This window comes from Cyanistes caeruleus, chromosome 7 (genome assembly GCF_971803275.1).
Source record: "Cyanistes caeruleus chromosome 7, bCyaCae1.hap1.1, whole genome shotgun sequence".
In the NCBI taxonomy this organism is placed as follows: Eukaryota; Metazoa; Chordata; class Aves; order Passeriformes; family Paridae; genus Cyanistes; species Cyanistes caeruleus.
In genome coordinates, this window is record NC_141707.1 from 31,325,784 (window position 1) to 31,349,591 (window position 23,808).

General features: G+C 38.4%; 1 protein-coding gene across 12 annotated transcripts in view; it reads right to left on the minus strand.

The window, feature by feature from the left end:
• MYLK (myosin light chain kinase) overlaps positions 1-23,808 on the minus strand; it is a 194,924-nt gene that overhangs the window by 125,668 nt on the left and 45,448 nt on the right. For 11 of the 12 annotated variants that reach the window (XM_086898152.1, XM_086898155.1, XM_086898164.1 and 8 more), the window contains one exon: positions 13,944-14,101. In XM_086898152.1, coding sequence (XP_086754278.1) covers positions 13,944-14,101 — 158 coding nt within the window. Of the gene's footprint in view, positions 1-13,943; positions 14,102-14,206; positions 14,453-23,808 lie in introns of all 12 variants that reach the window. The other variant, XM_086898161.1, reaches the window with a different exon arrangement.

Here is a 23,808-nt window from a genome sequence, read left to right on the forward strand (position 1 = left end):
AGCTTTCATAAATCATTCTACCAGCAGCAACATCTGCCTTTTTACTCTCCCCACACTGTAGCCAGCTGACCTGTAGCTAGGTCATTAGGTCATTAGGTGTGTGGGAAGAGTGTTATGCAAACCACCCATAGAGTTCACCTGGACCTTTTGTTCTGCAAGTACAAGTTTTCTGAACTTCTGTCCATCTTTAATTTTTTAAAAATACTGTATTAATATTATACTTGTAAAAATCACTGTCTGATTTTTCCCATTTCTAAAAAGCCTTTCTCTAGGCTGCCAGTTCAAAAGCAGATGCCACAAACCTTGGATAAAGTCTAGGCGAAAGCTTTGGCTATTTCCTCCACTGCCATCCCAATGCTGTCCTGGCATACAAAGGTGACATGTTCTCCATAAAGTGGTAAAATTCCGGCATTTTGTCGAAGTAGGAGTGTGCAGGAAACTGAATTATGTAGAAAATCCAAAAAATCCAGTCCAAAATAGGTAGTGGTAGCTGTCACTTGGGAAAGTGTAACTTTCAGTTCATAGCTGAGGATGTGAGCCATGGAGACACTCAGACTTTGCCAAACTCACATTTAAAGGAACTTAGCTTTCAATATTTAGCACTATTAGATGGAATAATCTGATCACATTTCCTCATTGCCAACAAATTTGCTATTGGAGGGATCCATGCAAAGTCTGAAATGCAAGACAGGGTGGGCCATGATGAACAATGACTGAATGTGTTTGTATAAAGATACCAAAGAGCACAGTATTGAGTGAACAGTGAAGAGGATCCAGACAGAATCAGTGAAATAAAAACCACATAAAATAGTGCTACAGATAAGACAAGTAAAGCCACCATCACAGGAAAATGTAAGCAACACGATAGGAAACTACTCTGTCGAGCTCTCGATAATTTCATTATTGCCACACAATATGGGCCAAAAAGATTACAAAGGCAAGGGTAAGTACAACAGCTCTCAACACAACAGCGAAGATAAACTTTGCAGCCCTTTCTTAAAGTGAAACTCTCATCAATTTTAATGAAAGTTTTCCCTGGTTCTAAGTCTCTCCTTAGAGAAGAAAAGGCAAACTGCAAAGACCAAGTTTTCTTCCCAGTTGTCCAACTTTTAAAAAGTGTTAGATTTTATGAGGTGCTGAATAGCTTAAAATGCTGAAACACTGCAAAGAAATAGCTGACCTATGGGCATTGTAAAAGGTCATTTAGGATTATGCAGTACAAATGTAAGGGAGTTCAAAGGCAAAGAACTGTGAAATGGAAATAAAGCTCTTGCTAATTGTTCCTCACAGCCCAGAAAGTCCCTAAAATTTACTTTCTTTATCTATCCTTCTCCAAGTTCCCATCTTTGGTGATTCTGAGTCAAGATGTCTGTCAAATATTACTAGATGAAGCAGCTGGTTTATATCAGTAACAGTGAGTTTAGGAGTGTGTCAGAAGTTTCCTGATAGGACTGGTGTTCATTTCAGAGCAGCAGCAATCTCTGCTACAGAAAACAAAATTTTGAGAAATCAGAGTTTTGAAAAGCTGTCAGAAGAAAAGTGGTTCATTCATTTCCAGTTCAGCATGACAGTCTGATTTATGGTGTTTGCCACTATTTTTGTTCATGAATTTTATGTGGCAGCACTCGAAGAAAGACTGAAACATAAAACAGTTTAACACAATAAAAATAAACAGTTGGAATTTTTTTCCCCTCTTCTCACCACAAAAAAGCTGAGCTTTTAAAACTTGAAGATTTTTACTTTCAGTTGTGAATCCTTCATTCATCTTTCATCCAGTAATAATTCAGTAAGGTGAATAATGATTGTTTAGACAATGTAGAAGCAGGAAAAAGCTCCCTGAACAAGTACAGGATGAAATGAACATCATGTGATTGCTGTATCATTGGCAAAATGTGTGTGTGTCCCCACTTAGAAGGAGAACTGTAAACATTTAGCTGTTTTATCTCACAGAACTGATCACAGAATCCAGATGCTTTATGCCACAGCCTGAGAATGGGATATCATCAGGTCAAAAGACTCTGCTGATACCACAGGAAAGCAGCACAATCAAACACCATCAATTATTTTCATAACAACAATCCCTTCATACCTGGGGTTGGAATTTGCAGTCACTTTTTAAAGATGACAATTCACCCTGTGTCTTTCCTTCCACCAGAGAATGTTCATCATTTATTGCAATAAAACTTGCAAAAAAAAAGATTTCTCCATTGCATATTATTTCTGGAAGACTGAGTAATTTTTTTTAAAATTAATTTTTAAGTACTGATGTAAAGTTTCTGTCTTAATAGGGCAATAATTTATTTCTATTTATTTGTATGTCACTGAATACTAGTGTCTCTATGTTCCTGTAGGAGCTATGCCACTGACCAAATGAGCCTCATGTTTTTCTAGATCAGGGATGCTGATCTTAGCATGCTATCAACAAATAAGGAATTACTACAAATTTACATGAGTACATGACCTATTATGGAAAATTATTGAGAAAAAATTGCTTTCTTTCTGTGGCCAAAACACAGCTACTGGAAAATATGTTTGGAACTATGAAATTCGTAATTAAGGGCAGCAATCTAATTCTGAAATGTAATGTGGTAACAAATAGCATGTGCTTTGAATGAACATGCCCATACTTTATCAGTTCCCAAGCAGACAAGATTTATTTCCTGCAATTTAGGAGCCTGGCCATGGCCATAGAAAATGCTGAAACTGGATTTTGTTGCTGGGTTGCCTGCACAGTTAATGACTGTCTGCTGATAGTGATGAAGACTGCTGGACAAGGCTGTGCTCTGGAGAGGCTATAAAAATTCTCCTCAGTTATGTGCACTGCTTTGTTAGTGCTTCTTGGTAGGGCTGAGAAAGCACTGGGCATGGAGTGTCATTTGTTACAAACTTCACTAAAAAGTGATGTGCCTATGAATAGATATAAAATACAATGTTGGATTGTGAAGATATGAACACAGACAGCCTAAACTGGCACTTCCCATTGCACCATTTATTCTACCATCTGCAACTTACAGCTATGCCTTAAATAATTAGGATTTCTGTACAAAATCCCACAGAAATACATCAACTGCTCATTGGCAACTGTCAGTGAGTCTTTTACCCTGTAATCATATGTGAAATTGATAAGCTTTCCTAACTTTACACACAGACCTTTTAATAGCATTGTAGCAGATGTAACTCATTGGAAGGCATAAATTGCTGTTTTTAAAATAAAAATAAAAAACAAGGGCTGAGCAACAACAGTTTAAAAGGAAAAAACTCTCAAAGAACTAGTTGAAATACTCAGTATAAATTGCTGTGAACATAAATTTCTAGTTCAACAGCTCAGGATAAATATTTATAGACATGCTGAGTTCAAGAGAAAGTTTGTGGGCTCACCTCTTCTTTCTAATGCTTTCTCTCAAAACTAAAATTGCTGTGATCCTGGTAAGAGAAACACATGTGCATTCAGAAGTAGCTGTTTAGGTTGTGGAAAAAGTGCTTACTCTGCGTATGCTTTCAATGGAGCTCCACTTAACTGCAGTTGCTTTATTCCTCCTGAGAGGTCTGAACAAATCCAACATCGTGTTTTCCATTAAACCTATGGGTGTGCAATGGTCTCCCAAGCAGACAAACCTTCTGTTCATTTGCATATCCCAATAAACCAGCTTTGAGTCAAGGCTCTGAAAACCCAGTTCTGGCATTGTGAAAGTGATGCTCTGAATCCAACAGGAGGGACTTGGACAGCTGTGATATTTGCACCCATTGTACATCTTAATTTTCTCTTCAGAAGTTATTTTTTTCTCCCAAACAGACAGGTTCACATCTAGGAGACTGGATGGGAATTGAACCTCTGGAAGACAGACATTCAGCTCTGAATCCAGGCATGTATCTCTGAATTTGTGTCATCTTCCACAAGACAATAAATCTCACCATGCCTTGGTACCACACATAAATGTCAAGGGGGTAACAATGATTATTTCCTCTGTTGTTTTAGCTAGAAAGGCCACCAGAGAAGGATCCTTCTCTACTCTGGCCTTTGTATGTGTTAAATACTGCAGACAAATACTAGGACTCCAGCTGAATGAGGCTGCTTAAGTGGTACCATGAAATGAGCACAAATCAATACCATTTGCAATAGTTCTTTAATCTGGACTTCCAAGATTTTATCGTAATTTTTCTTCCAGTGCTTTGGCTTTTAGCATAACTTTGTTTTGAAATATTTATATTTGCCTCCCTGCAGAGACAAACTGCTGAGTTATTCTTTTATAAAGGAACACCAGAATTTATATAGAGAAAAATAATAAAGCTCAAGTATATTGAACTCTTGTTCCAGAGAGTTCACAGAACACAAAAAATTCTTTATTCACTGTTTGCCAGTATGGGAGTGTGATATAAATGAGTTAGATTTCATACTGCCATGTGTGTGCAGGTGTTTTTACAAACCTTTTACAACACAGATGCAATGTATCTATTGCATTAATATTCTAAGCTTTTCAAAAACAATTTAAATAATACATGCACCATAAATAGAGGCTTGCTTGTGTATTATAGAACATACTGAAGGAATGGCAAACTCTCAAGCCACACTGTTATGATTTGACTCTACAATGCAGCTGGAGGAAAATTTCCATTCTCATTCAACGTGAGTTGAGAGAGCACAGAACTGGATGAAGTAAGCTCAATATGCCATTGCCAACAGGCAAATAATCATGAGCAGAATTATTTCATTTGTCAGTCTTTGCCTCTTCCTTTTCTTTGGCCTCCATGTGCAGACTGTTGTCATCGTGAAGTGAAAAGTTGCACTTGGAATGCCGTAGGACTTTTAATTAGTGTTTTAGTAAGCTCAGCTGTTGTATTTGTAATAAATAGTATATTCCATAGAGTAACATTTACCATAATATTTATAGAAAGATTCCAAAAAGCAGGGAAGACTCAGAAAAAGACAAAATTACTTATTTCCCTATTTTGCCTCATTCTTCACATGAATTACAAAGGTCTTCATCTAAGCAATAAAAAAAAATGCAAAGCTGGCTTTGAATTTGTCCCTGTTTTAGCCACAGCATTTTCAGAAGACAAAGATTGCTTTGTTCTGTCTGGCTTTGCACTGACTTACAGAGAATAAAGCAATGCACTTTTAAAGTTTAAAGCAATGCACTGACTTGCAGAGAATAAAGCTACCTTCACCATCAGAAAGCGTAGAAGTAAAATTTTTTAAAAGAAAAAAATCCAGGTCTGCACTCTGTCTATTCTTAAAACTCCTCTGAAAAAGAAAGGTGTAAGAGATCAGATCATCTCTAGAATCTCACTGCAACATATTCTTAATGTGGGATGGCTAGCCTAGAGACCAGGTTACTGACTTGTAAGGGAAGTCAACATATGTAGGCGGGTAATTCAAAGCCCTTAAACTGGATTAGTCAGCCCAGGGACAACCAGTCAGTGGAATGCCCTGATTTTCTGGCTGCAGCCAGGGTAGAGCTTTGATGTATAACCTGTGGCAGCAACAGGAGCAGCAGTGTCTCCCTCAACAAGCACTAGCCCAGCACTTCAACATTGCTCCTATTCCAAAGCTTATTTCTCCAGCATCTGAGAAGAACACAGAGATGTGTATTCACATAGGATGCTGAATTATGAGCTGGGATACTTTTGGCTTAAGGATCATGATGAAGGCAGGTTTGTCCCCAGACACTGAAGAATGAACTCTGAAAGCTTAAGTAGAAAAATAGATGCTGTTTCAGGCCCCTGCTGGAGATCTCTAGTGACAAGATAATGTCTTACAGGCTGAACATTAAAAACTGAACTGGAAACCTACAGAGGAACAATCTGGCTTTGCCTGCTTGTGCTCCTGACTGTATCCTTGTTTGGGATCCTGACCGTGGTTCACAGTTTGCCATGTCTGGGGGCACCAGAGGACCCTGTCCATGAGCAGAGCACATGGCAGTGCCTGCAGGGAGCAGAGCCTCAAGGACTGTGGCCAGTGCAGGGCTGTGGCCAGCTGGTGATGGCACAGCCCTTGTGTGGCTCCCCTCGGCTCCTGGCTCACACTCCTTTGGGGAGCAGCCAGCCCTTGCTGCTCCCTGTCAGACAGACGGGTTTCTCCCCCTCATGAATGGGTTGAATTCACAGCAATGTAATTTTCTGTTCAGCATGCACTTAGATACTGGGGAGTCCAAATTTTACATGGAAAAATATTATGTTGTCTGGTTTTGCCCAGTAGGTTTCCAAACTTCATACTATATCCATGAGTGAAGACAGCCAAGTAACATGTCAAAAGCAGAGATTTTTAGTTTTGGAGTCCAGGTGCTAGAGTGAGCATGGACTGAACAAAACCACAATGAGTAATGATGTGTTTTGATTATAAACCTTCTCCACATGTGGCCTTCTGCAGATTCTGAATGCATCATACTTGCTACTCTCTTCTCCCACAGGGGGAAAGCAGAATTATATCAAAAAGTGTGACCTGGAGTCATTTGGTGCAAATTCTCAAGGACCCATTTACAGACAGTCAAAAGTATACTCTGCTATTTTTTTGTGGCGTTCTCATTGCTACATATGGAACTGAACCCTTCCCTGACCTTTCTGGTTTAATCAGCCATATACAGGCAGGGGGCTTGAAGTTCAAACCTTTTTTATGATGGCAGAAAGCAAATATATTACTAGTTAGCCAAATGCACATTTGATAATGAACACTTTGTCCTACATTTAGGGTGAGCTAGAAAAACAAAATTTAAAGATTTCCAGTTAGAGACATATTTCTGAAATAAAAAAAAATCAACCAAAATTTTTTCCCCCCCCTTTCATACCTCTCACACCACTGTAGGCTATTCCAGCAGAAGAAAAAGAAAGTCAGCTACTCTCAGTTCTGTTACAGTTACCAGATTTTTTTAACTTTCAAACCTAATGTGAGCATGGTAAGAGTCAAAGGCATAATTCCCTAAAAAATCAAGTTTCAAACATCATAATGTTTTATATAAAAAGTTACATAAAATTGCAGTCATGTTTCATGTACTACTAGGAACGTTTATTTAAATAAGAAAGCACAAGGCTACATGATGAGTTTTATTGCCAGTGGAATCAACCACAACAAAGACTTATGCACTGACCCAGAGGAGCAAGGGAGACTAGACTGGAAAAGATGATGATATTTTTCAAATTAAAAGCAGAACTGAAGAACTTAATAAGACATTGTTGAAATTTGAGATATTCATGATTAACCATCATGGGACAGAAAACCCAAGAAGAATTATAATGACTGCTTCTACTCTGACCTACATGGATTCAGTCTCTGGGCATATCTTTGTTCAGCTATTTAGGATATGCTGATCAGCTGTTTTGCTATTTGGAAATAGCTAGATTTTAGCTACTTCTTTTTCAGATACATGTATATTATCAACTCTGAACAGTGGACTTTATGATTAGTCATGACATTTATTCCATCAATATTTTTCTAAAAGACTGAACCTCTTTTACACCACTGTATGACTATTTTATGTCTCCTTTTCCTCATCAAATTTGTCAATGCATAATTTAGGATTTGGTGGGGGTTTTTTGTTTGTTGGGGTTTTGTTGGGGTTTTTGTTTTGTTTTGTGAGGTGGGTTTTTTTTGGGTTTTTTGGTAGGTTTTGGTTTGGTTTTAGTTCTTTTTATGTTTAATGATTATAGAAAAATAGCAAGTCCAGAAATCCCTGCTAATGAAGTAAATTTTCTCAAAATCAACCTAGGGACATACCTATGGATAAATTCTTATATGGACACTCTTTTCCTGTTTAGCTGACACAAAGCCATTCTTTAAAACAATACACTAGAGTAATGGGTGATCACAAAAAAGATACCTAAAATAAACTTGTCAGAGTCAACAGTTTGTTGGTTCCACTAAAGGAAACTGGGGGCTGGTAGATGCAATTAAATCACACAGGCTTTTACTGTCAGCTTTGTCATGTGATTTTAATTGCATCCACCTAAAAATCCAAAGTATTTAGAACCACATTAAAGAAAAAGTAAAGAAAGAAAGTGGTTACCAAGAGCAGCACAAATATGTGGTCTGGCTTCAGCTAAAAGAACACTGGTTTGGGTAGATACTAGACAAAATAATAAAAGATTCTCTTTAATTCCATATGTACATTAGTTGTAGTGTTTAAAAAAAACTTCTATTATTATTTCCATCACAGTTATTAGATTGGTTTTGATATTCCTTTAATTACTGCAGTTAGTTCCTATCACAACAACCAAACTTAAGGAGCCAATCTTTCTGGCACTGCATGGAGCAGAACTCCTGCCACAAGCTGTGGTAGATAAGCAATTAAGGTGTGAAAGGAGACAGAAATCAAGTAGAACCATAAATGTGATAGGATCAACCAGCACATTTCTTCCACAGTTTGGAGATGGGTGGGTTACTGAACACAGGCTCAATTGTACAAAAGAACAAAAATAACCTTGAGAAAAGACAACTCAGAACAGGGATATGTATATTCAGTGCTCCCCAGTCATGGCCTCTTTCCTGTGTAGAAATTTTGTCTGGGTGGAATTTGAGGATATTCAGCATTGTCTAGGATTTCTGAACATCTGGCAGATTGAAAAAAAAAAAAACCTCTGCAGAAGGTCTGACCAAACTTTGCTGCCAAACATCCAGAAATATTGGCTGTGGCCTCAGTGCATGCACAGATCAGTTGCAGGGGACAGTGTTTTAATTCCAGCACTATTGAGCATCATCACATGCTGTGCACACAGACTACACAAGGAATGCTTAAATACTTCTACCAGGAAAACCCTGTATAGCTATGATTGCCACGGGTGACAGGGAGACAGATGTGGAGAGACAGAAGTGGCGCTCACAGGCCACCACTCCTGCCTAAAACCTAGAAATTTCTTGAGCAGCAACCTGAACATGTACAATTTTTCTAAAGGATGTATCATTTGCAAGGCAAGGAAGAAGGGTGTCAACACAGGCTTGTGTCAGTTGATGAAATGTGTTTGAATAATTCTGGGTGCAAATGACACTGTGTGGGGAAGTGTTTTTGACTGAATCCCACCTTAATCTCTTCTCAGCAGAGCAGCCACTTCCACTTTGGCCTTGTGTAAAGCTGACAGTGCTTCCATATGCCAAAATAGGGTTATACAGTATAAACCCAAATAAAACCATGCATGCATTACTCATGAGAACATTTATGTGGTAAGTGAATATGATGGGAGGTTGATTACACCAAGGAAGAAGACAGAGCAGTAAAAGATCGGAACAGCATGCAATAAGCTGTTCACAGCCACCCTTTGTGATTATTTTTGTGTTTGTGTTTTTTTCTTTTATTTCAGCTGCCTATACCTCTCAATGTCTGCCTAAGAAAAAATATCTAAGGAACTTCTTACTGCACCACACTTTTCCCAAGAATGCTCCAGTGCTATGTGGAAAGAAAGATCAAATAAAATCCACAGTCAAGAACTTTTTCAACTCTTTCCCCTTCAAAATATATCTCAGTGTTTCATATCAGGTTTCTGGGAGTATCACAGTACCACAGATCAGCACAAGTCCTCTCACAGCACTCACTTCCATTAGACAACTGTCTCTAATGAAAACATGGGTCTCTCCTGAAATTCTTCCTTATATGGCTCCCAACAGGCATCCCTCCAGAAAGTGCAGATCCAAAGCCACTGGCAGCTTCATGCATTTAGCTGCCCAGTACATTTTGTAACAGCAAACATCTCAGGCCAACAGCAAAGGATGTTGTGCCATGTCATCATCCTCTGTGAGCCCATCCTCATGGGCTCCTCTCAGATCCTGCCATTTGAAATCCAGGCATGTGGTGTAATTTAAGGCATTCTTCTGGAGTGCCTGCTGACTGAGGGCTGGAAATGGCACACACACTGGTGTCCCGAGCCCAAATCTAAGGGAAGATACCAAAGGCTTTGCCATGCCTAGCTCCTGCTATGCATGCAAAACATGCCACAGTAAAACAAATAGGTTAAAAATTAGTTTTTATGTTAGAAGGTAGTTGAAAGAATGTATAAATGCTGTGGGAGTGTTTGCCTTTAAGGGTATTCATTCTTGTAATGCTTCCCTGTTCTTTACCTCTTAACACACTGCAGAAATGGGTCTCCTCTCTATCCCAGAATAGATGACAGAATCACTGCTGATCTTCCCATTACCTCTTGTTTCTTACTGCCTGATCCCAATTCATTTTTTCTGGCATGTTTTTCTAAACAGTACCTGTGCAACCACCAACAGCAAAAACAACTATAAGTCATCAGACTTAACTGATTTGAACAGATGCAACAGAAGGTGGCAGAAGAACAACAAGAAAGTACATTAAAAGGGAAGGCTTTGACATTGACCTGGCTTGACTTGAAATTTACCATCCAGCTCCCTTACCTGGTGATGGATGGGGAAGAGCAGAACAGTAACTACTCAGTGGACACCAAACTAAATTTAGTACCCCACCACCTACTCAAACCATGAGCTCCATGAAGCCTAGCTCCCTAGGGCTAGATTACTAGACTAGATTGAGTAGTTTGATACCTTAGTTCGGCAATGGACCATGTATGATGGCCCACATGAAGCAGAAAAACCACCCATACTGCACTTTTGCCAACTGTACAATGCTTTGTCCAAGGAGGAAAATTCTTTCCTGACCCCTAGGAAATGGGTTTGTAGTCTGCAGAATATTTGGCTGTTCCTCTCAAGCAGAGTTATAGCACAAGTAGTTTTTTAGGCTCATAAAATTAAAGACCATCAATATTACCCTCAAAAGTTATATCTATGAAAATAAGGCACGTTAAGTGCATGCCACAACCAAATGCACAAGTTAACATCCAGTGTTCAATACAATCGAGAAAGAAGTAGCTTAAAACAAAGACTGGTCACATTTTGGCTTGCTCTCCTTTTCCAGGAGTGTCTTAAAGGTTCTGACAGATGACCTAAAATGCCTTAACACAGGGCACAGATTAATGTCTTGAGCTGTTCACCTCACACATGATGTGCCATTGAAGAACATCATATCAATCCAGTCCTAACAAGTTGAGAACATACAACACAATTTCACAATTATCTGGGGTGGTTATCCTAAAAATCACTACAGCAACTTATTGATGAACAACTGAGATGTCCATCCAGCAGATCTTTGGGGAGTATCTAGTGAAGGTAACCTTGCCTCTGCCTTACTGTTTCTACTCTGTGCTCCAAGCCAAAGTCATGCTCATACTCTTGAACGTTGATGATTTAACTTTCTATGCTGAGGTGCCACAGGAAAACTGAGATCTGCAGTCAGATATAAATAAACTTCCTGAGATTTTAGCAAGAAAATCAAAGTGGTAGTTGAAGGAACAGGAAATAAAAAAAAATCCAGTTAAAGGAAGACCCAGTTTCTTTCTACCTCAAATTTCCTACATTTATGGTCTAGTCCTCAATTTCTGCACTTTCTTTGATCTTGAATTGCCATTTCACACAACTTATCTAATAATGCCGCTGGAAAGAAAACCAACAAGTTTAATTCTGGGGCCCTCTCTTCCTTGTTCAGTTAATGAGAATACAGGATCATCACAATACCAGATTTATATCCTGTCTTGGATTCTAAAAACATTTGTTCTTTCTGATAAGATCAATTCCACTGCAAAGAAACTCTTTGAAGAAAAGCTCCTGTCTAGCCATTTAAAAAACTTTTTATTTTTCTTTAGCCTGAGTCTGGTTTAATATTTATACTTCAACAAGATATCATAACATCTGTAGCCTAGATAGGTTTACCAGGATAGAAAAACCTAAGTATGTTGAGTACCTTCTATTACTATATCATAATAAATTGTTTTTGTTAAGATTGTCCTTCTGAACCTGTTTTTCTGAACAGATCAACTGTCCTTCTGAACCTCTGAAACATTAAAGTGGCAGAAGAAACAACCTTGTATTGCCCAGCTGAAGATGGAGACAGATGACAACAGCTCTGCAGGCTCCTGCAGCTGTTCAGGGACAGTGCCTTTCAAAGGGGGCTGTTGTGTTCCCCCTCATTTTGCCCATGTTACTAAAGTAAGAGCACAAACAAAATACTAATGCTGTCACCCCCCTTTTAAGTGTGGAAAATTAAAGGTTTTGGCCATGCTCATATACTGAACTGCCAGAAGACATATTTAGATTTTTCATCAAGTAAGTCCAAGCCAGGACTTCAATCAAAGTTTTGTTCCTTCAAGGAAATTAAACTTGACATTTTAATTAGTATTGAATTTGTGTATTTTTTTCTAAGCTACTTAAAAAAACCCTCAGACTTTACCCTCCCAATCTTCAAAGTGGCTTTAAAAAGGGGATAGGTATCCCTGGAAAATTAACACTTTAAAACCAGATTTAAAAATAATGCAAAGCAGTGATGGCACTCTAGCTTGTAGGTCATTATATTTTACAATTGTTTCCATTTGACTTAAATAATAAAAACTGTGCAGAGTGCAATAAAAACTGGGAATATCCCACTTGAGCTTTTAATTAGGAAACATGAGAAATATAAAACAAAATCTTAGCATATGCTTCAACTTTGATTTCACTGAACTGTTACTGCAGCATAGCCTGGGAGAACCAGTTGGAATTAAAACAGCATTGTACACAGGTGTCACATGGAGAAAGTAGAAGCATGCTGCCATTTTCCTACTGCATTTGAGGAAGGTGAAACAATGAGGGGAAGAGAAAATAAAACACAAAGAGTAAGGACAAAAGTGCTCATGGGGACTGGCCAATGTTGTACACACTAAGTGCTTCTGACTGGTGCCTTAAAAGCACCTAAAAGTAAGCAATTTTTTTTAAAAAAAAAAATTCTTGACAGTTTGGTAAAAAAACGTTCTTTGGTTTAGGCACCTTACTGAAATCTGCTTTCTATGAAAAATGCCAAATTTTCTTCAAAAAGTCAAATCTAAGAACTACTTCTGAGTTTAGCTTCAGCACTTCAAAATTAATATACTCCAAAACCCTTTTTCCCACACAGTTCCTGTTGAAAAATCCCAGTTCCTGGCCTGGTCTTACATAAACAAATAAGATAAATATCAGATGCCCTCTACCGGCCCTATGTTTAAGTTAGAGTTTCAAAAGTTAAGAATTTCCCAAATTCCTTCTATCCCTTGCTTTTGTTACAGCAGAGTTGCAGTTTCCTGCCTCTGTCAGACGAATCCCTCCACTTCAAAGATTAAAAGTGCGGTCAGTTTGACGGTGCAGCTGTCAGCATGCAATCGGAGCGTGACAGGGGCCAAAGGAAGCTGAAAGGACTGGGAGGGAAAGCTAACAGCTCCAGGAAAAAGAACTGGGTTAAGGGAGGAGAAAGGAAGATAGCTAGAACAAGGATGAGTAGGTACCAGGACTAACACATGAAAGATGCCAGGATGGACAAGTCAATATCCCAAACATGAGGGGAACAGGGGGTACATACACACCCCACTAGACAGCCTTTTAAACCCTTTGAGTTAATGAGTTTCCCTGAACAAATCAGTCTTTCCTCTGAAAACACTCCTTTTTCTTTCAACTTAAGAACATGTATGGCAGGCAGTGCAGATACAGGACTATCACAACACTCGTTGCAGATGCCTACCTTGCCTGCTAGGAAGGACATGCCACAGCAGGGTTAAGTTTGTGTCACACATGAAGCTTCATGAATGGGCAGATGTTTGGGATGCAGGGATGTGAATGTGCAGTAGGAGAATATGAAGAATTGCAGGAGAGGAACATGCTGACTAGAGACAGCCCTTGAAGCAGTTTCTCACTGATAATAACTTCAGTTCCTGGCACACTCAGTGAGGTTATACTTGGCAATGCTCAGGTTTTCCAACACTCCCCTCTACAGAGAAACAGACCTGCAATGCTCCTGCCTCCCCAGAAGGGTAAACATTGGTGTATTCTTCTTGAGTAAAGATTCCATATTGCAGAGGCAACTTTTGCAGACTTTGCAGCCCCCTGGTCAGCTTCAGGAAAGGGCAAAACCCAACACAGATGCCCTCCATTGCCTGTTTCTTACCTTCCCCTCAAACCTGGCGGTGGCTCCCAGCTGCACCCGGATATTCCGAGGAGGAAGGGTAAATGCTGGTGCTTCAGCAGGGACGGGGGGGCTGAGTGTCAGGGAGGTTTTGGAGACTCGAGTAGATGTCACCAGTTTCACATCCCCCATGATGTGGACTGCAAAAGAGAAACAAGTGGTAATACACTAATTATGGTCTTTAATTACCTTTGTGACAGAACCAACTAGGAATAAGAGGCAGAGGTTCTGTATGTGTGCTGTACCTGTGTACATGGCAGGATCTTCATTCTGAGGTGACAGGTGTTATTTTCTGGGAGGGGAACTGAGACCCAGGAATGGTGCCTGTGCCCACAGTTGTGGTCAGGGTCACAGTCTTGAGATGAACTTAGTTTGAACTTTCAATTCCCAGGCCAGAGCCTTAACCAAGAAGTCATCCTTTACAACTTCACTAAAAGGTAATCACTTATTTCAGGAGGATATTTTCATACCATAACTTTGATTTTCCTGGCCTGGAATACAACAAAATCAGTAAGTCTCAAAAGTGAGGCAGTGTTAAACAAGTACTTCTGAAATAAAGAGACCTCTGTTTGCACTGGATTTAAGTTGCAAGTGGGAATGTGGAAAATCTGATTTTTCATACCAAAGCTTTCAAGATCTTAAGAAATATCTGGATATCTCCCTGCAAAGTACTGCCAGTACAGAACAAATGCTTTTGCAGAAATTTAAAGTCTTTTCTTTACTGCAAACCCTTCTTACAGTTCATAGACCAGTAAAATAGCTTGGTAACCAAATTTCATAATGCTACAAGAATGGCATTTTAGAGAACTAGTTACAGTTATCTGCTTCAGAAGAAATTCTTCTGCTGAACAGTTCATTTCCCAAGAAAAAGCAAAAATTATTGTATTTTTTAAAAGTAAAATTTCATGGTTTTCAGGAAAAAAGTAGTAGCTGACCCTAATTCTTTGAATTATCTATATAAATTAGAAGCCCCACTGTAAAATGCCGGTTTAGTAGACAAGTTCAGTAAAGACAAAACCTGAAAAATGGCTTAACCCACTAGAAAGTCATGTTAAACCATGAAAAATACTGGACTTCCAGTCTTAATCCTCTGCCATACACACCTGTGACAGACTATGTATTTATCCATCTGATTCTGATAAAAGTTGCAATTAACAATACTTGACTAAAAAGTGAAACTTCAGTTTCAGTAAGAGAAAAATCAATTAAACTAAGGCCACATTACTCTTGACTGTATGAAGGGTTTTTCTAGAACAGGCTGCAGCTATCTGCAGAGCAGGAGAACAGAAAACTCATTCATTTCCAAACAGGACTTACACTCCAATGTCACATGTATGCACCTGGAAACCCTGTCTGAAACTTAGTTTTCCACAGAACATACGTGACACGCTCCATGAACAAACAGAAACACCTTCTCTGTGTTTATCCAAAACAGTTAAAGAGGGCAGCTCCTCTCACAGAAGGTATCAGTCTAAAAGTTGCATATTTCATCTGAGATTTTTCTCCCTGACAACCAACAGAGAGAAAGAGGAACCTCCAGAGGGTGTTTTGGTTCTAAGGTGTGGGAGCCACAGAGCTTTGTGCTTCACAGTATGCACTTGTCAGGAACTAGTTTAGAAGGAAAATCCTTCCAAGATATCAGATAAATGATGCACACAGATTTTCAAATAATGCTTGGAATATCCTTCCTCATTTACAGGAATGCAGATGATGTGGACTTCAGAGTTCTTCTGGTGTAGTGCTCTGTTAGCATTTCTGTATATTGACAACAAAACCCCCAGAAAATATTCTAGTATTTCTAGAACATTCTAATTAATTTGAATTACTGAGGTCAACACAGAAATAGGATAAAAATTATTTCCTTAACCATGATGTAGAGCTTCAAACTGAGAAATTCATTCCCACAAGTTAAATTTGCAGTGAACATCTGTACTGACACTTCAGAGCATAGCATAAGTCTTCCTTTCCAGTATAAGCACCTCTTTAAAACATACACAAGAAAAAAAAAATTCTTTGTACTGTAAAGAATGATATGAAATCAGAATATCATTTAAATAAGAAAGAAACTGACTGCATTTCCAAAGACACAAGATGAAATCAAAGCCTTTCTTCTCTTCTAACAAATGTACTTAGTACCTGAGGGGACAAGCACTTAAAGTCTCTCACAGCTATAGCTACCACAATAAACAACAATTTCCCTGAAAAACAGGAAGAATGATTTGTTCAACTAATTGTTCTTTCATTAAGGACAAGACTCCAAATTCAATTCTCCACTCAGCTAAAACCACAATTTACCCCAGTGGACTTTCAATCAACTACACAGCTGTAAACTGCTGCATACTGAGTTCATATCTGCCAGCACATTTCTAAAATTTATTTTTCAAAGACCAAACTTTTCAAATTAATCAATCTTCAGTACTTCTTCCCACGTGTCCTTCTCCCCTGCTAAGATACACCTTTCCACAGTCTATAAATGTTTCATATTTGCAATGTCTCCCTAGCTTTGAACTCTTAATCAGTCCACTACTAAAAACCTGCAATAAAATTTTCAGATCACCAGTAGTGACAATAATGTGCCAGGTATCATACAGATGGTATGAAAGTCTTTTCTTGTCAGGAGGCACTATAATGCAACACAATCTAAATTGCAGTGAAGCTGCAATACAAATCATAAGAGGCCAGTAACAAAACTTCTCCTTCCCCACACATCTGTGTCGACTTTGCAGAGTGTTTACGAGACCAAAACAACATCACAGAAAGCACATGCCACCTAAATGTTGTTTTAAAAATAATGTTGTAAGGGTAGTAAAATTGAAAACAAAGCTAAACCAAACAGCCAGCATCCAGAATCCAACTCAAACGATGTTCACCCATGCAAAGAGCACTACACTTTGGCCACTGTCATTGAAAAGAGCAGGCTGAAAAGAGCAAGAGGGAAAATTATAGGTACTCCAGATGCTCACAGGACTTCTACAGGGACAAAATGATCAAGTATCTGTACATAGGTACGATGCACAGAAACCTGGATATGGTACTAAGTACCTGAAACAGACACTGGCACATTGCTGGAAAATACACAACATTCAACATCCACTCATCCTCCAAGCATCACTGGGCCCAGGAATGCATTGGACAAACTGTCCCGTGGATAAAGTCCAACTCCAAGCTCTACACAAATGAAATTAAAGAAAAAAAGAAGAAAAAAAGAAAGAGTGTAGGAGGAAGTAGAAAGAAAGAAAAAAACCCCAGAAATCCTGAACAATTAAGCCACTGTTACTGATCAGGTTACACTTCTATTGCATGTTGGTAAATACCAAAAGCTATGGACAAATTGATGTGTAATATGGTGAGATTGTAAAGCATAAAGACATAGCTAGTTTTTTTCATGAGAACATCTTGCAAAGATTTAAGGTTTTCCTAAATAAAGTGTCTAAAAAGGATCGAATTTACAAATTAAATACTAGCTCAAATCAGCACAAGCAGTTTTCTAGCAACATAAGCCTCTAATCATCCACATTTAGCAGTCTGACTTTAATTAACTATGGATGCTTCTAGTAAATAATTAGGAAGTATCCTTTTACAGCTTAGAGGATGTTTAACAATTTTGTTCCTAAACAAATAACTAATTCCATGTTGTGCAGTCTGGTGTTACTAGGGAACTACCATGTCCAAATATTTTAAAGAAATAATGTTCCGGAGAACAAATCTTGTCCAAGCTTACAATTTGATAGAAAGGAAGAAAGCACACACCTAAAAGCTATGAAATGTCTGATTTTTTTTTTTTTTTTTTATTTCAGCAACTCTATAATATAAGAATATCCCTAAAATATTTTTCTTAGATATTTCAAGCTTGCTCCTGAATAAGAATTCAAGGATACTACATGAAATCCTAACATTTCATACCATATGAACACCTAGACTGTGGTCTTTAAACAAAACCAACTGTAACTAAAGTTGCAATGCAAACATCGTGGTATTAAACATAAAAGAAAACCACCATGCAAATGTTGGCCTGTAGAGTACTGATGTGGTTAGACTGCATTTCTAATCTGGATTTCTTTTTTTATTTTTTATTCTTAATCCTCTCTAAAAAGCACATAAATCCTTACAAATTCTCACAGTGTGCCCTCTAATCTTTCTAATACCAAAGCAGACTAGTGTGTTTCAAGCATTTTCTACTGGGAACAAATCTCTGTCACTCAATACTCTGCTCCCAAAAATAAACCCAAAAAAGCAAACACTAAGAAATCCACCTCTAGGTTTTTTCTCCTCCACTTATTTTATAAAAGTAAATACTTACCATCAGCTTCCTACATAACCATTTAATTATACCAATTTCCTTTCACCAAGTCCTTCCTCCGAGGCAGGAGAGAAATGAGCTGCAGAGAGTGCCTGTGTGTGTGTACGAGACAGCAAGCTCAGGCAAGTGAGAGGAAACCAGAGCTGCCAGCGGAAAAACCTTTATTTGACTTACTGATATTGCAACTCTACACTAAGCAGCACATTTTCACTTGGTCCAGCTATTCTGTTATTTTAGTCAGACTGGATTCAATAACCCCTGAACCATCTCTGAAATCTGGATACAACCTTTTGAGTGCTTTAAAAATATGAGCTAAAGGACAGACAGCCCTGGGCTTGGAGCATTTGTCTGCTGTTTGGGAGTCCTGGTTGAATTCCCTGCTCCATAATGGGCTGCCTGCATGACCTCAGGCGAGTCACTAAGCCTCTCTTTTGCCATGGCTCCCCATTTGTAAAGTGGGGATTATTGTACTTCCTTACCACAAAGAAGTGCTGTGAGGATAACTATATTAAAGGGTGGGAGCCAGGCTACAGTAAAGGACCACATAAATAGAACAGCTAGCAAAAGGCACAAAATTACCATAAACTTACAGGAAGCTGGATCTCATCATACCTTCCTTTTTTTATAAATCAGTTGGGGGATGTTTTTTTTTAAAGCACGTATTTTAAAACACTGGGTACACTTTATTCCCTTACACAGATCACTGAACTCAGACTTTTGCCAGGGACTAAATGCTATCCATTATGCTTCAAAATCTTCAGTATTTAAATTAAGTTTTTTTTCTACTCTAAACCTGCTTGAGTTTCCCCTTCTCACACAGTTTATTTCCTTTCCTACAGCTTCTTTTTTTACCACAGGACTAATGTGCACAAGGACTAACATGTGGTTACCATACTTCTGCACAAATCTGTAGCTTAACACGTTCTCCCCTGAACTGCAGACATGAATTTTTGCAGCCATATGACTTGTGCCTATCTTTTCAGTCTTGCCCTACAAGACCACACAAGGAACTATCCTGCCTTCTGTCAGCTACTGGTACTCAAGAACCAGCATGTAGAAAGAACAATAAACCATAAAGGATCAGCAAATGTTATAAATTTGTGTGTCTTTTTAGCAGAGAGGGAGAGACTGGAAGCTGGAACAAGAAGCAGGGGACTTGGAATGACACCAATCATGGCCATGCTGCTCTGGGCAGCTTCTCCTTCACACAAAGGAACTGTAACAGGTATTGGGCTCTACACCAACAAGATTATGATGCTAGGACTAATTTGAACTGGCAACAAGATTAATATGAGTGAAGTAAGTATTTTTCTTTCTTGAGGGGATAATAGGATACTGCCCACAAATCATGCTTTTTGTGATGTTCAGATCTCGTGCCTGTACTCTGCTATTTGTAGGTCTTTCTAAGTGCTGTGGTCAAACAGAACCTCAATGTGTCTTGACACTATAGGAGTAAAAGAGATTTCCTAACAGTACTGACTTGACTAAGGTTTCTTCCTCTGTTGCCTCATCAATATGTTTCTTGTTCTCTACAAACCTGGTTTCTAGAAAAGTCAGGTTTTAAAAAAAAAAAAAAATAAAAAATTTAGGATTTTTCAACCCAGACTCTAAATGTCCTAACCTTCTCCCAGTAAAATTTGATAGCTACTATTAGATATTGCAGTAGGAACAGGATCAGATGCCAAATCTTCATGCACAGCTCCATGATCCAAAAGTTTTGCAAGCTAAAGTTTTGGCAAATGTGTGTAAAATCCTTGAGCATGTTCCCACAATATGCTATTGCATAACTGACCCACAGAAAATGGGAATTACAGATCAATTGGCAATTTGTGCTAAAGCTTAGACTCAGTAAAGTGACAGAAAAAAAAAATCCAAACTAAGTAACAATTTGACTCGTGACAATCACTTCCCAGATTTTCCCAGAAGCAAGTAAGTTCTTCAAATGCCATAATTTCAGTGCCTTGAATTTCACATTCAGCACCTCAGCCATGAGGCTTTGCAGTAGCATAAATCTTGCCCATCCACAGATAAAGGAAAGAACAGGTTCAAGCTGTTCCAGGTCTCATTTTAACAAAATACTATTGCAGCCCTATGTTCCATTCTGAAACAATAAGGTTTTCCAGGATGCTTCAAATACTGAAATGCTGACAAGCTCTCATGTAGCTGCATGTGAGATTCTGACAGGGTTTGAGCTATGAAATATAGAAGGAGCTTTCCAAAATGAAGCAAGGCCATTTTTTAATGTCTCTTCTAGGAGTTTGGCCTACATTGTTAAGAGATAAGAGGTGTTCTGTGGCAGATTTCCTCTATTGTACATCTTGTGTACCCTTCCAAGAAGTACAACTATTTCTATATACTTTTCCAAGTGATGTTCAATTGATTAGCTTTTGCTGAATATGCAAATCACAACAGTGGCTACTGTAGAAAAGAATCTGTTGGTAGAACTGGCTAATCTGGTGTGACTCAGAAAAAACTTCTTAATTTTCAGATGATAAGTCTCCAAAAGAGACTAAAATATATTATACAGCTTGAATGAAACAGAACGTAATTATTTTTAGTACAGAGAGACGTAAGAAATGAATGTCTAATCAATAAACTTTTTGCTTTTATCATATTTGCATAACTAATACAGCATGGACTTTAAACTGAAATGGTTTCCATGGTGCAATGACACAGATGGGTGAGGAATTTCATCCTGATCTTATGTAAAAGAATATCTCAAGATGATGCTAAGTGACCTACATTTATTTAAAGCCACGTTTATTAAAGGACAAGGATGGAAGTAAAAACCTTTATTTATATAAAACCTATAAGAAAACAAATGAAAAATCATCCATGTTATTTTAAATGAAAATCATGTCCTCCATACAAGTCTGTGCTGTCTAGGAAATATCCATTAGCAATGATGACCTTCTTCCAGTTACAAACAGTTGTAAATTTCCTTTAATTTGCCTCAATTTATCAGTGCTGCTCAGGGTACTAAATACAGATACAAGGCCCATTGGATCTGTAAAAATATCTAATGTCACTTACTCTCAGTAGTTCATGTGGCTGCAATGGAATGTCTAACATGAGCCCTGATGTTTGCCCTTGAACCATTACACCTTAAAGATTTACTGATAAATTAAAGCAGCTGTAAAAGTTATTTCAGGTACAAGGAAGGGTTAAGAAATATATAGAAAAGTGAGAAATAAATGTGTACCTTTGATAACATAGATTCCTCTTGATTATAAACAGACATGCTACATTATTCAATTATTCCATTACCACTGAGCATTAAACTGTAGGAAAGAACACACCCATTACAAAGCAGCTGAACATGTCTTAAAAGAATGCAATGACATTTGAAGACTCAGGTTTAATTTGAAACATCAGATTAAGAAGCAGTAAATCAAGAGAGACCACAAGAAACAGCTTCTTTGCAGTTGCTGTCTTGGAAGAAATATGAGTAACTAAATGTGACATGCATTGGGCAGGTTCAGTACAGCATCCATACCTAAGAACTGTTTTACAGCAGCAAATTGAAGCCAGAGGGAAGCCCAGATGGCAAACGGGATGAAAGTTGGGCTTGTTCTTGCCGATTACAAAGGTGCTGCCTATAGAAGCACACTGGGAAGAGTAATTTGATCTGACTTCAAAACCTCCTACAATTCTAGTTTATAAGCAACATTTTGATAGAAGGGGAAAAAAAAAGGCAAGATCTACAAAAATATTTTCAGTGTTCTAAGCAGCAGGTCACTGCCAATAAAATTCTACTGAGTTTTCCTTTAAAGGATCATTTATTGTAATCAATATATACCAAAATCCAAATACTTTGTCTAGAGAAGGTTTGGACTAAAAATCTCAATCTGAATTTCATCACTGACAGCTGGTCTCATAAAGGATCAAACTTCTAGATCTTTCACAGTCCTTAAAGAAGGATTTTCAGTATATGCAGACCATGTACTAAGAGTATCTGAAGAGAGATTGCACCAGGCTTCATCTTAACAACAAACCTTTGTGTTTAACTTGTGTTGTGTATCTTGTGCTTGACAAGTACAGAATAACTGGTACAAGTTGGTGTGTATGATAGAAACATGCATGTGACAAAGACCATCCAAAATTCAGGGACACCTCAAGGTGTGGTTATGACCCTGATCATTGAACAACAGGATCTAGACTAGTAACTTGTTTTTGCAGGAAGGAAAACAATTTTCCCGGTACTGTGCTGCCTTTCAGGACATACACTGAGGCAAGCAGCAGGGAAATCACCAGGAAGATATTTGCTTCAGGTCATCTTCTCACATCAGGTGGAATTTGCACTGTTCCTCCACAACCTCTATGTGTCACCAGTGGTCACAGCCAGATCACAGCCACCAGTTAAGTGGCTGACCACCACAGAACACCTGAGCATCATCTGGGAAATCCATATGAGAAGGTATCTAGGAGGACTTGCACGAAACAATTGGGAGAGAGGCTCTTGAAACCATCTTGAAATGCAACTTGTATTTATAGAATGATTTTCAGTGCCAGTATAAGCTGATAGTAGCATGACGTTTCAAGTACACAAGATAAATTTGCAACTACAGCTCTGGCTTCAGACCTTAATTCTCAATATATGTAAGTCCAACAATACTTCTTTTCTAGCATTTAAACAACACCTTCCATTCAAGCCCCTTAGAAGTAATTTATTTATATTGACTCTCTCAGAACCAAGGGCTGAATAAAAAGCACTTGACTTCTAAAAAGAAAAAGAAGTGTTATTTTCTGTTTATTTGGTACAGTACTTCCTTCTAGCTGAGTGCAGGTTTCAGCAAAGCTTCTGTCAGAGCTAACAAGTTTTACTGTGGTGCACATTAGCATGGGACGAGTTTTGAGAGGCTTGCCTACCCTTTGATTTAAATAAAAAGTTTTTCTTTGAAAGTCCTATTGTCACGATGTCTTAGCAGTGGTGGAAGGTTATGCTAAATCAGCATATTACAGTAAAATTTCTGTTGGTTTGGGGTTTTTTTCAGGTTCCACATTTCAAAGAGTTACCACATTAACTTTCCTTGATGCTGATGCTGCAGGTGGTCAACTGCTGTTGCCTATTTCCAAGCCAGTAGGGCCATAAAACTGCATGAAAGGTGAGTCATGGAAGATTAGTGGTTCATAAACCACAGGATTTTTTAGCCTCTAAATTTTGCTTCATGCTTTAGTTTCAAATATGTCCAGAACTCAAAAAAACAAAGACAGACCCAAGTCTGCCAAGTTCTAAATCATTTGGGAGAATGAACACATGCACTCTACTGGCTGAGGTGTGTGAACCCTGGGGTAACATTGGAAAGAAAACTTTTCACTTCAGCCAGAGATCGACAGGGCCATGGATAAACACCACTCAGTTTCAAATTATATTGTGAATACTTAATACTGAAGGAATTAAATCTTCATTTGAAAGAGCCACTGGTCCTCTATGCTGAGATACTCTGCACAAGGCCAAATTCTGAGCTGCCTTCTATTCTGTGAATTCCCATTAACTGTCAGCAGAAAATCCAGAGCCTAAGCTCTCCTGTGAGTTTATTTTTTCTG